The sequence below is a fragment of the Phodopus roborovskii genome, unplaced genomic scaffold (genome assembly GCF_943737965.1).
Source record: "Phodopus roborovskii unplaced genomic scaffold, PHOROB, whole genome shotgun sequence".
Classification (NCBI taxonomy): domain Eukaryota; kingdom Metazoa; phylum Chordata; class Mammalia; order Rodentia; family Cricetidae; genus Phodopus; species Phodopus roborovskii.
Window position 1 is genome coordinate 33,742,417 of NW_026126433.1, and position 13,950 is coordinate 33,756,366.

At 40.4% G+C, this 13,950-nt stretch overlaps 1 protein-coding gene across 5 annotated transcripts in view; it reads right to left on the reverse strand.

The window, feature by feature from the left end:
* The window catches only part of Dnm3 (dynamin 3), a 480,062-nt gene that overhangs the window by 272,535 nt on the left and 193,577 nt on the right, over positions 1 to 13,950 (reverse strand). For all 5 annotated transcript variants that reach the window (XM_051186097.1, XM_051186093.1, XM_051186095.1 and 2 more), the window contains exon 11: positions 4,635 to 4,721. In XM_051186097.1, the coding sequence (XP_051042054.1) occupies positions 4,635 to 4,721 (87 nt within the window). The remainder of the gene's footprint in view (positions 1 to 4,634; positions 4,722 to 13,950) is intronic.

A 13,950-nucleotide genomic window follows, 5' to 3' on the forward strand; every position in this document is an offset into this window, starting at 1 on the left:
GAACTTCAGGATGACATAGAATTCAGGCAGGTGGTATGTTTACTGCTGGCTACTTTTTGTAAGATTCAGGAGCAAAGAGGAAAATATGTGGGAAAATGATATGTGTGTTGTCAGATAAAGAGCTGTAGCTTTTAAATAATTTAGGACAATTAAAGAAAATCCAAGCACTCTGCACAAAATAACAGGAGCTCTTCAAGAATATTTCAGGTATTGAGCAGATCCTACCCATTGTAGATCCCCAATGTAAAACTTCAAACCCAGTTAATAGACTTCCCCTGGATAAGCAAGTGCCCCCAGAGCACATTGCTCGCAAAGTGTATCCCAGGTTCAACACCTAGGCAATCCAAGGTTACTATAGCCACAGCCAAAGAGGACCTGTGTAGTGAGATATCCACCCCACCCACATCTGTGGCATTGATCATGTCCACTGGGGCATGGGAACAGGTGCAGGTGTGACCTGGGGAGGGGGGTCTAAGTCAGGGGTCCTGGACCCCAGTGCTGTCTCTTGCTTCCTGATCGGAGACAGAGAACATCCTTGGGGCTTGGGACAGGAACCTGCTGGCAGTCATCTGTTTCTGGTGTAAGTTATTTCTCCCCGAATAAACATCTATCAGTCTATTGCTCCCCAGATTTGTGCTACAGGCCTGGCTACTTTTAAGACAGAGAGTACAACTTGGTATTGTCTATGAAGTACATGTTTTGCAGGCATGCAGAACACATGACTCATGGAAGGTCATGGAGGCTTCCACTAACACTCTGAGGAAAAGCTCATGAGACCAAGCAACACGAACCAGGGTCAGATTCCTTGCAAGAATGCCCTAATATAACAGATAAGTTGTGAGTATGATGACTAAGTTACAGTGGGAACTGCAGGAAGTTGGAGACGCCAGGAATGTGGATCAGTTGTTCAACATTTGAAACTGGCAGAGACAGCCCACGAGAAAAGCTAGTATGTGCCAAAAATGGTCAGACCATGAGGCCAATGCTGCCTGAGCCCACTGGAGCATGGATGATACCATTATGATCCCCAGATGCTGGAAATAGATCTGTGTGTGTTTTCTCTTCTGGATTTTAGTCTCAGTTTAATCCAATGTTTCCTTACTGCCCTCTCTGTCCCCAATATCTTACTCTGTACCATTACGTGTTTTGATTTATTTCTTCAGAAGTCCAGAGCTAAGAGACGGCCATGAGTTTTAGTAGAGACTGCAACTTTCAATCACTGTTAGAATGTGAAGACTTCAGAAGGCTTATGGCTTGGTCAAGTGGACTTTTCATTATGACAAGCCACGAGCCTTTGGTGATATGGGTATAGTGTTATAGTTTGAAATAAAATGTCTCCCTGGCTCATGTTTTCATGTTTGTTCCCCACATGATGGTGGTATTGTGGAAGACTAAATTTTAGGACGTGGATACTAGCTGAAAGAAGTGTGTCATTAGGGGACAGTTGTTGAAGGCTATAACCACCTGTTGTTGTACAGGATTATCCTCTGAGCTCAACTGTTGCATGGTCAGGATTTAGGTGGTTCCCGACAACAAGCTGGGCTTGTTGACTATTGGCATTCCCTTGGGACACTGAAATAATTCAGCAGATAAAGACACTAGCATTAAGCCTGATGACCTGAGCTTGATCTTTATAACCCACATGATGGAGAGAACTGATTTCACAGGTTTTCTTCTGACCTCCACATGCATGTCATACACACACACACACACAGAGAGAGAGAGAGAGAGAGACCAAACATGTCATGACAAACATGCACCTATACACCTACACCCACACACACACACACACACACACACACACACACACACAAACCAATAAATATTTTCAAATAACGCAAATAACTTACAAGATTTTACATAGAAAGTAAGAGTTAGAGCTTGGATTGAAGTTCAGGTAGCCAAAGCTCAGAGTGCACTATCTTAATAACAATTAGCGCTCCAGGGGCACAATCAGTTAGCCTGACATACTTCACAATTGTATAGGAATTCACCTTGACTCAACCATAGCCTTTTTGATTTGTAATCACTATGATTACTGAGTAACCCTAGACCACACCCACTCCCTTTACATAGCCTCTCAGTGTGCTATAAAAAGACAACACTATTAGGCTCTAGGAGTGTTAGGACCTGATCCTGATCCTGATCCTGATCCCAGGGCTATGCCTGACTCTCCTACATCAGCATGACATAACATAGGCATAGTCTAGCCAGAAGTGATGCCTTATATCCTGGTCACTGTTTAAGTGAATGTCTTCTGATGCAAATTCTGGGGACCACCTTATGTTACTTCAAGCCAGGACCATGTTCAGTCAGCAAATGTAGTGTCAGCTTAAGTCTGTGGTCTGCTTACTCTGGTTCCATGACCCTTGGGGTTGGTTCTTGGACATTGGGGCCTAGTTCTTCCATATCAAATGCTAAATTGAAAATGTCATTTCAGCAAAACAAAAGAAAAAGTCATCATGAAAATGTCAACATCTGACCTATATAGGATCATAATGATAGTTAAATAAATAAATATTTTTTGTCAATATTAGTTTTACTTAGGATCCCTGTGAGTTAAGTTTATATGCCATCATTCAAATATTACAGGATAAAAAATGCAAGTCAAAGCATCTTGTTTACTTAAGATCATATGTACAGTTTTTTGTTTTGTTTTTCTTTTTTCTTGATGCATGACCTAGTATCACTGGGGAAAAAAGTCTCAATTCAGGATTGTCTATATCAGGTTGGCCTGTGACCATGTCTGTAGGGGATTTATTTCTTGGTTATCTGAGGTGGAAAGACCCACTCTGAGTGTGGGCATTTCATAGTCACGGTCCTGATAAGATTAGTGTGAAGCTGAGCAACTAAGAGCCACACATTCCTTTCTCCCTGTTCTTGACTGTGGGTGTAACAAGCTGCTTCAAGTCCTTGCCACCTTGAGTGTTCTGCAGGGATAGACTATAAAGTGGAATTGTAAGCCAAATGCAATCCCTTCTCTCCTAAACTGCCTTTTGTCAGGGTTATTTTATCACAGCAATGGAAATAAAAGTAGCACAGGGTCTCATGTGACCCAGCCTGGCCATGAAATGGCTACATAACAGAGAATGAACTTGAATTCCTAACCCTCCAGCCTCTACTTCCTAAGTGCTACAATTGCAGGGTTTTATAGAACTGGGTTGTGTTAGTCCAGCAGCAGCCAAGACATTAGATGGGGAAAAGGGACCTCTAGCTTGGGACTATATGTCTGGTTCCTGGCTTCATTTCACTGGCTTGTGAGTTAATGCTGGCTAAGTTACAATACCTCTTTTCTCTACTTTGGGCTGTTATCCAAGATTGTAAAAGATGGAAAACAAGTGGAAATTATAAATAGTGAGCAATTAATTTTCAAAGCACACTGATAAAAAGTAGTAACAATCAGTCCGGAGCTCAAGCAGAGGAAACGGTTTTCACTGGGGTCCTTCACAAATGCCCCAGCCTGCCAAGCTTCTGGCACTCTCTTCACTTCTTGTGTCCCAGCCCCTCTGGGGCTATGCAAGCTGTCTGTGCCTCTCTCACTGTGGTTTCTACTCTCTTTATCTTTTCTCTCCTCTTTTTCTTCATTGTTTACCCCTTCTTCATTCCAACCCATCTGACAATCACAAATTCTTGGAATACTGACTTATAGAGGCACTCAGAGACTATACAGAACAACATCCCAGTTCTGCCCATGAAAAAGGAAAAAAAAAAAAAAAAAGCAGTCCTAAGAAGTGATTTTCACAAGAACACACTGTTACTTGGGAGAGAACACATGGCCCAGGTCCAGTATTCTCTCCACACGATGATTGCAGCTGTGTCATGGAAGAACATTTGAAAGCCTTAGTGTTTTCCATTATCGTGTTGATAAGTAACTAAGAAAAAGACATAAGAATTTGTTATTCTTTTCTCAAATAAAGTATCCTCCCTTAAAAACTATCTTTCCAAGTCAGAGAGCTATGGTTCAAAGATGGTTTCAAGGTCATTCCTTACAATCCAAGTGAATTTGCAAGATAGTTCTGAGTGTTTAAAATATTAGTTCCTAAATATCTTTCTTCAATGTAGATTTCACAGGCAAGTTCATAAAAACCTGTAAGAAAAATGTTTAGAATTGTATTTAATATCCTGGATTTCATATACAAATCCATTAATACATGAAAAATCCATCTAAAAGAAAAAAGTGTATGTTTCTGGATTAGCAGTTATCAATGAGCAGTGTGTATACCCTAGATGGTCATGGAAGGTTGAGGGGAAAATAACAGAGCTTCCTACTTGGAAGGCAGGTTGTTCCCAGTTGCTGATTTGTTCACTGAGACAGGCTCTTACACTGTAACTCTTCAGCAATTCTCCTGCCTCTGCCTCTCAAGTGCAGAGATTGCAGGTTTGAGGCCCCCTGCCTGGCTCTGGACTTGTATTTCTGATTTAAAATTATACATTTCTGGATTCTTGCTTATATTTTAGTGTGCATAGTACAGTGCTAACATATATAATTCACAAAAAGTAAAAGTAAGTGTGATGTTGTTATATGCTTTACTGCTTTTGTCTTTGAGGACTTGGCCAGTTACTGTTGACAAGACACCTTGTAAAATCCTTCCACTCCCCACAATGACCCTGCCACTAGGCAAGGCCTCACTCACCTGGTCCTTGGTCTTGCCTTCTCGCTCACGGATGTGGTTAGCAACAATCCTTTCTGTTTCCTCACAAAGTCTGGGGAAGTTTGCCAGCTGCCAAGAAAACACATCTGGGTATTAATACTACACAAAGGTTGTACCATAGAAACAGAGCAGAGGTTCATTACCCTGTTATACAGGCTGCTCCTTCCAGCAAAAGAAAGGCAAGAACTTCTGCAGATTAACCTCAACAGCCCTGTCACCTGGGAGGAGATGCCTCAAACCCAGGACAGAAGCTCTCTGAAAATAAAGCAAAAACCCAGTGTCCCCACTAGTTAGTTCATTGTCAACATGACAGAAGTTGAAGTTATTTGGGAAGTGGGATTCTCAATTTAGAAAATACCTCCATAACATTTGCCTGTGGGCAAGTTGGTAGTGTATTTTCTTAATTAGTGATAGATGTGAGAGGGTCCCACCCATTGTTGACAGTGTTGCCCCTGGGCAGTTACTTCTGAGGTGTATAAGAAAGCAAGCTAAACAAGCCATGGGGAGCAAGCCAATTAGCAGCACTCCTCTGTGGCTGTATGTTTTAATTCCAGCCTTCAGGTTCCTGCCTTGAGTTCCTGTCCTGACTTCCTTTGATGATGGACTGTGGTATAAAAGTGGAAGCGGAAATTAAACCTTTCCTCCCCCAGCTGCTTTTGGTCATGGTGTTTTATCACAGCAATAGAAACCCTAACTAAGTCACCAGGCAGATGCATCATTGAGGCTTGTCAGGAAATAACAGTTAGCTTTGACAGCGATGCAACAGTGGAAAAAGAAAAGAATGGGCACACCCAGGGCTAATTCCAAGTAAATGATTAATTCCAATTACAAGAAGACTTGCAAACACTAATAATAACAAAACACAAACAATAAAGAATGGGATTCAATTAATAAATAGGGAGCCAATAGGGAGAAGTTAAACATTAAACTGAATTAGCAATAATGCAGAGGAAAATAGTAGATACTAAGTTGTCACGTTGCTGCTATTATTTTTGTAGGACAACAGGAGAGCATAGAGGCTGAGACCAGTATGGTTTGGCTGAGAGGCAAACTTCCTGGGAGAAATTTGGAAATATTTATCGAGAGTCTCAAATACATACACAAACTTCCTTCCCCACTTCCCCTCCCATACACACACATATACTTCAACCTAACACCTCCCCAGCATTCCGAAGTAAAATCATAAAGACTTTTATTACAACATTAATTTGGAATGGCAAAATGAGACAAATAAACAGGAACTTAGCACCTAAATATCCAATGATATTAAACAAATCAAAGTAGAACCATTTATCAGTGGCCATTGCAAAGTATGTTTTTAATTAATATATCTATTTAAGTTTATTTGTATGAATATATGCATGCCTATACATGGATGGGCATGTCACACCTGTACGCATGTGTGTACATGTACAGGCTAGAAGAGGGTATTGATGTCTTTCTCTATCTTTCTGCCTACTTCTCTGATAGGGATTCTCTCTCTGAAGCTGACCTTTCCTCTTGGCTAGACTGGAAGCCAGCAAACCCCAGCCAATCTCCTGCCTCTGACCTCCTCAGAGCTGGGGCTTCAAACATTTGCAGAGACACCCAGCTTGTTACCCCGGTACAAGGATCCAATTTGCCATTTTCTTGAGTGCGTAGCAAACATTCTTAACTGCTAATCAATTTCTCCAACCCCTGGAATCACATTCTCACAGTGTTTAATGACATGGTGTTCATAATGTAATACAAGGCAGAAAACTGAGCAAATAAATAGATAATGTGCTGATGCCAAAACACCACCCCAAATCCTTAGATACACAGTCCCAAGAACTTTACAATCCCTGGATTCTTAAATAAAAGCTCCTCAAGCTTGAAAGAAGTTAGGAAAGGCCTCGCTGAGGGGTGCTGCCTGAGGCCCCCTGGGGTCACTATGCACACTGATAGTTTGTATGTTGCACATTTGTTTCCTAGGAAGATAAAGGCCCCAGCCCTTCTTAGAACCATCACAAGAACATCATCTGGTCATTTAGTGGTGCAGTCTATTATCTGTGAACAAAGAACGCTGAACAAACATCATACAATGTGCATACCAGTAACTCTTTCAAATATTCGTAAGTTTATTCCTCTGAAGAAGTTTCTATAGTGGAGTATTTGCATACCACTATCAAAAAACAGAGAAGCTAACTGCTTTCATAACTCATAAGGAAAAGCACTTGCTATATATGCATGAAGACCCAAGTCAACCTTCAGAACCATGTTTAAGAAAAAAAAATCCAGGGACAGCAGAACATGTCTATAATCCCATTCCTGGGAAGGTTGGGAAAGGAGGATCCCTGTGGCTCACTCCAGCAAGCCCAGCCAATAAGGGATCCTGTCTCAAAAAGTAAGGTGGGCAGCACCTGAGGCTGTCCTCTGGCCTCTATATTAATATTTATATGAGTATATATATATATATATACTCATATATATATTTTTGTGTGTGTGTGTGTGTGTGTGCGCGCGCGCGCGAGCATGCGTACACACCTGAGCTCAATTTTACTATGAAAGCAGCCTGTAGTTTTGTGCCAACAGCTGAAACAAAAGTAAATACACTAAATTCTAAGGGAAGCAAAAGAAGAAGAAGAAGAAGAAGAAGAAGAAGAAGAAGAAGAAGAAGAAGAAGAAGAAGAAGAAGAAGAAGAAGAAGAAAAAAAAAAAAAAAAAAAAACAAAAAAAACAAAACAAAATCCCTGACCTCACATGTTGGGGGTGGTTGTTGGGACTGGAGATGACACCAGGCAGTGTAATCCATAAGCATCACTGAAAGGCGTCAATGAAATGAATACATTTGCTATGTGCCTGTTCTGCAAAGGGTTCTGGGAGCACAGAATTCAAAACTGTTGGCTTTCACTGTGAGTTTACAGATGTGGTGCTCAATTCCTATGATGCACACAGGAACAGGGACAAAAGTCCTTGTGGTGTTCAGAATGAATTCTGATTGCCCCACCTCGTCAGCTGGTTTATTAGGAATTGCCAGGTGTTTATGCAGCCCTCCTTCCTGCCCTCCAACACACTTGTCCTGATTGCCAGCTCTGTGTCTGCCTCACTTCCATATCTCTTAAGGGGCAATTTCAGTTTCCATAATCATTTAAATCATTACAACTCTCAAGGTCTTTTTCCCTGGCTTTCAGTTAAAAGCCTACATTGCACCGAATGTTAGCCACACCTGCCTAAATAATGATGATCTATAAAGCACCATATTTAGACCTTATTTCCCCATCAATTACTTATATTATGTAAGTTATTCAGAAGGGATCAGTGAAAGAGGGCTTTGCTACTGGTTACAGACATTTTCCATCCCTTGATTTCTATCACACCACTCACTAGGCCACTGGTATCCACTGGCCCGATACTCAGTGTCTCAAAACACCTGATGTTGAATCTTACAGTGCAGAGAAGCTAGTATCTATGTAAATACAGTCACACAAGAGAAATGTTCTCAAAAAACAAGAGCGAGAAAGCACAGAGAAACCAATATTTAAGCCTACCACTGAATCTTGGAATTTAATGCCTTCACAATGAGCCTGAAACTTTCAGTCACACTGTACATTGATTAAATGGCGAATTACTCCCAAATACCTTCTTGTTTAAACAACTTTACTATTCTTAAATAATGAGGATTCAATAAAGAAGTAATATGACTTTTTTTCAGAATCTAACCCTTGAATGTTTGATTCTGAGAAAAATTTAATGATACATGTCCTGAGAGAAAATTATTAAAAAAAAATACAAAACTGCATCTTAATTATGTTCAATACCTTAAGTGTTATTTGGGGTTGTGTATAATTATTTTGAGGAACCATAGTATAAAAATTTTAGTATGAACCACAATTTTCTCTGTGGGGGGGAACACTTTAAGGGTATTTCCATCCAATAAAACAAAAATTACACACTTATAAAATTTACTAAATATTAATGAATCAGATCATAAGACCCAGGCAATTCAGTTTCTTCTGGAATAGGCATAAGCCAGGCAAGGTCCCTATGGCCTCAAGAGTAACTATCCTGATGCCTCAAGCAAAAACTCGGTCATGGACCTATAGTTTCATCTATTAGACTTGACTTTGTGAGTGTCACCTACTGAAGATATGGACATTCTCTCTCCTTTTTCTTTCTTTTTTCTTTTTTTTCTTTTTTTCCTTTTTGGTCTTCTAAAAGCTATAAACCTTCAGATTCGCCACTTGCTATGAAATAACCAGCAATTATGACTACACTATTCATTAAAACATTTAAAATGTATTTAATTTTCTATGAATTAAGCATGCCACCCTCAGAAGCCCCTAGCAATCCTTTACTCGTGTTTGGCATCTTGTTGGACTTATATGCAGGCGATAAGAATATGGTCATCACTGAAGAAAGTGCTATGAAGAAAGGAGAACCATATTCAGCCACGTTCACGAAAGATAGGAAATGAGGAGCGACTTGAGCATAGCGCTGTCAGGAAAAGCGAGGCTCCTCTGCATAGCACAGACGATTCCTCTGTTTTACAGACAGCATTTGGGAAATCTACAGAGCTAGTGAGGGCAGGGGAAAGAAGCCAGCTCCTGGCTGGAGGGACTTGGACAAAGTGAATACAGCGCAAGAAATGTGTCAGCTGCCCTCCTCCAAGTGGGCAAATTCCAAATCTCTAAACCTCAAATACTTTCTGCAACTAGAGGGAGAAATGATGAGGTGTATGATGGAAAAACTTTTAAACAGAAATAAAGAGAACTTTCGCATTATTCAACAAATGCTAAGAAATTAAAATTTCAAATCCAACCCTGGATGGAACAAAACATTACTGTTGTTAGTAAAGGCATGCTTGGTCTTTTAAAGAATGCAGAAGACATTTAAACAGGTCAGGGGTGGGCGGCACTGTCTCCAAATATTACCTGAAGATCTTAGTTGGGGTTTTGTCTTCCCTGTCATCCCAAGTTTATCCTTGGTAGACATGTTAATGAGCAGTTAAGTTGGGAGACGATGAAAAACAGAAGGTAGGAGGGAAAGCTAAGCATTAGGCCTGAATTTCCTATAGTAGCCAATAAAAGTTTCAAAAACGTGACCGGCCTGATTTAGAGAAACTGAAACTCAACTTTTTCACACAGAGTACAAGCCCATCAACCTGGACTTACTGAACCTATTCCATGCTTTGCCGTCTTTCCTTTCACCCTCCCTCAGCCATGCTGACTGTCACCTACTACATCCACAGCACATGATTTCTTTATCCTACCAATTGTTCACCCAAAATCACTATTGGGAGAAAAAGGTGGTTTAGGGTTGCAAATAGAGCTCTATAAATCAAGTCCCCACTGTCAGAGCTTATATTCTCAGGGTCCCTTCACTATCCAACAACAAGAGACATATGGGGTACATAATTCACACAGTCACATGTGCTGAAAGGAAAAGGAGATGGAGACTAGAGGAGTCTCCTGAGTGTTTGGAGATGGAGAGATTGTGAAGCTGTATCTAGAAAATACAAGAAAGACTCTGGCCACATGGCCTTTGAACCCCAGGAGGAAGCAAACATTTGATCTTTTCAGCTACTTTCATATACAAAAAGAAATGCAAAGTCGCCACTGCCATCACTGCCATGTCTCCTTGGCCTGCTAAAGAAGCCAGGACACCAGTGCAGCTGGAGTAGAGAGGAAAGAAGGAAGGAGCTTAGAGACTCGGGCAAGCCAGTCAGGACTCTGGATTCTCTTCTTTATTTTATACGGACTCTGGGCCATATATTAACAGATCTAACACGCCATAAAACTGGGCATTTCTTCAAAAAACACTTTAGTGGAAAGTTCTTCTTTGGGTTTCTTATGGCCAACTAAGATGTCTTTTTTTATTTTTCTTGAAAAAAAAAAATTCTAACCAGTGGGGAGAAGAATCAATTAATTGGTATCACAGCGATCCAAGAATGTGGTTTCCCAAAAGGCCAATAAATGGCACAGTTGCTAAACTGTGGTCAAAAAACAAGCTGTTCCTCTCTGTGCTTCCTGCAAAGAACTTCAGGACCTGAGATGATGTGCCAGAGAAGAGGTGAAGCGAGGCAGATGAAAACTGATGCCCACCAGAAAAATTCCAAAGTTAAGATGTCCCTGGAGAGAAGCCACCAGGCTCATAAAGCCCTAATGTCCCTGGCTTGTTAGCTTAAGCCCCAGAGACAGCAGTGAGAAAATATCTAAGAAGAAATGCATTCTCCAGAGAGGAGGAGGAGAACAACAACAAGAAGAAGAACAACAACAACAACAGCTAGCTTTATGCTGTGTTGTTGGAACACACGTAAACCCCATATGTTTTAAACTAATGTATGTTTATATGCCATAAGGAAAAAAATGTTAAAAGATTTTACACATAAAGCAATCAACGTGAGGAGGTATAAATGAAAACAAGGCTTTAAGTATATATAAGTATATGTGTGTACAGGTACGTGAAACTATAATACAGCTAAAATAGCTATATAGTTTATATTGCCTGAAGCAGCCCTCTTTAACTCCCATAATTATGGAGAAAGTATTAACAGCTCTCCCTTTAACTCTCAAGAATGTCCTGCACTGGACAATAAATTATATAGTCACTTTCTGAATGCATTGTGTTCAAAGGGGTCAAATAATGAAGTGTTAGCATATGTAACATTAATTAGGATTTTTATCTAAAAAAATTTTAATTTTAATTAGACTAGTTTTAAAACAAGAGGTTAATGGTAGACTTAAGGCCAAAAGCCCTGAGCATCAAAATAAAGCATAAAGAATGACAGATGTTTGGATGAAAACCTGCCCAGATGTCATCATTTTCAAAGAAATGACTAAAACACTCTTTCAAAACCAAGTACTTATTTCTTTAGCATCAGGGAAACTTAAGAACATGTAAATTTTTAATAAGTATTTATACAGTGCCTCTCCTGGGGGTTAGTCATTGCAAGTGGTTCTAGGGTTTGGAAGATAAAAGGCAAAGCTCTTTGTTATAAATAAACTTATAATCAGCAAAAGAAGGGACTCACATGAACAAATGAACACATAGAAATTCCCATACCCTATCTCAGGCATGATGAGAGAAACAGACAGGCGAGCAACGGAAGCGTGGAGCCGGGAGTAAGGAAAGGGGCCAGGAAAGGGCTCACAGAGGCCCTCCAGGAAAGCGCTTAGGAAATTAATGAAGAGTGTGCTGGATCTCTATAAATGAGGAATGACTGGGGAAGACAGGAGAGGAAAAGCAGACATTCAAGACAAAGAGAGTCACACGTACAAATGCCAAAGGCATGAAAAGTCTTAGAGGGGAGACTTAGAAATTAGACAGTGAAATACAAAGATAAGTGATTTAAACTTTATGCTCAAGGCTTGAAAGGATATTAATTTTAACGAAATAAATAAAATATAGGTCTGAATTTTAGAAAGGCTACTTTGACGGCATAGAGGAGGGTGATTTTGAGGATACTGAGATTAGAGGACAAAGGGTCAGGACACTACTACAGGAATCTTCAGAACCTAAGAACGGACATAACGTAGTTGTAGTAGTTGGAAGACAGTGTATTGGTTTGAATCTGTAATGTCTCCTAGAGATTCTGGAAGAATCAATCCTTAGTTCATATCACTAGTGTGAAGGCTATGGATCTTTGAAGCAATGGGGCCTAACTAGAAGAATTGCGTTGTTAGACATGGATCTCTCAAAGTTACATGTGCCATGGGTTCTAGCCACAGTCTCAGCTTCTTTATTTATGTATGAACAGTTGCCTCATATACCCACCACCAAGTACCTTCTCAGCCAGGAAAAAAAAAAAAATAAAGGGATTTCTCTGAAACCATGGCCTTGTTGATATGACTGAGAATGTGACTCCTAAGAGCAAGTTTTCTTGGGAAGTGAGAGCGGAGGTATGAATGTAGCCTTGGACCAGACCAGTGTCTCATCAGACATAAAGATAAGGCAGGAGGAGACACTAAATACAGGAGCTTGGGGAGCTGGAAGACAAGAAGCCAGCCTCCCAGTTTATGGCCCTATGAACTTACCATGTAAAGGTGAAGAAGGGAGCACTCGATTTAGCATCCCTGTCAGAGAACATGAGGAGTCACTAATTAGAACCCACAGAAGTATTACTGAGTAGCATTAAGATTGCATGAAGGTACAGGTCTCAGTATGTTGTGGCACTCCTCCAGAAGAAGGGCACCTGGTTTCCAAGCTTCTCAGAAGCATAAGATAACAACTGGCCACTTTCACCATCCTTTGGGTTTCAATGAGTAGAAATGCTAAATCAGGGATAGAAATCGAAAGTGTCTCACTCACCCAACTCTCTCCCTGACACAGTGGGGTCTCTGATTTGAAGCTCCTACTCTTATGGTTTTGAACCTAGGTCTCAGAGGCAAAGAGGACAGTAACTTTCAAACATCCTTTGAGCTCTTCCAGTAATTCTTTAATGATCTTTTCAAAATCGAAGGAAAATTCAAAAGTATCCTGTATTCCTCATGCCACAGACTTTGGGACTGTATCTTCTAAAACATGTCTATGATGCCAAGGACCACAAGAAGTCAGGGGAATGTAATACCAGCAGGAACTAAATGGGGAGTCTCAGGAAGCAACAGTATCAAAGAACAGTAGCTGTGCACTGTTAGACATTCACTCTGAATGGGGAACCCCTGAAGGTGAATTGAGAATGAAGAAGAAAATTGTAAGTCAATTTCTAAAATTCCTGATGTATCATGGGAGGAGACAGGGACTGGCTGTGACAGCAGGAAGGTTGGAGGAGTATACATGGTATGACTCGGGGTTTCATAGAAGACTTTTTCAGGAGAGTAGTAGAATCATGTTTAGGACCCATTACAGGAGAAGCAAGCAAATACCATGCCTAATGTCAGGTCATTAAAGATTCCTTTAGGTTTGTACCACTAAACTTCCATTCATGAAGAAATCTGTAGGGCACTACAACAACCTCAGAGAGAAATCTAGGCTTTCTTTGTTTCACTTTATTTTACTTAAAGCAAAATATAGAATGTTCTGAGAAGACAGTAAAAAAACATACAGTAGATTTATCTAAAAATTATAAGAGAAAGGGAGGTTCAAAATGGGGGGAGCAAGACTAGGAGCCAGAAACGGTCTGGGAACATGCTGTCTCTTCCCAGGCTGACTGTCGCTTTTCTAGTAAGTTGGGATAAAATGGGAAATGATAAAAAATGAATAAATAAAAATAAAAAGATTCATACACACCATAAACACTTTATATAACTGAAAACACAAATGTACACACATGTGCCAATCTTTTGATGTCAGGCCAGGGCCTGCTTTCTGCATATGGATCCACTGATTAGAGTTATGCCTC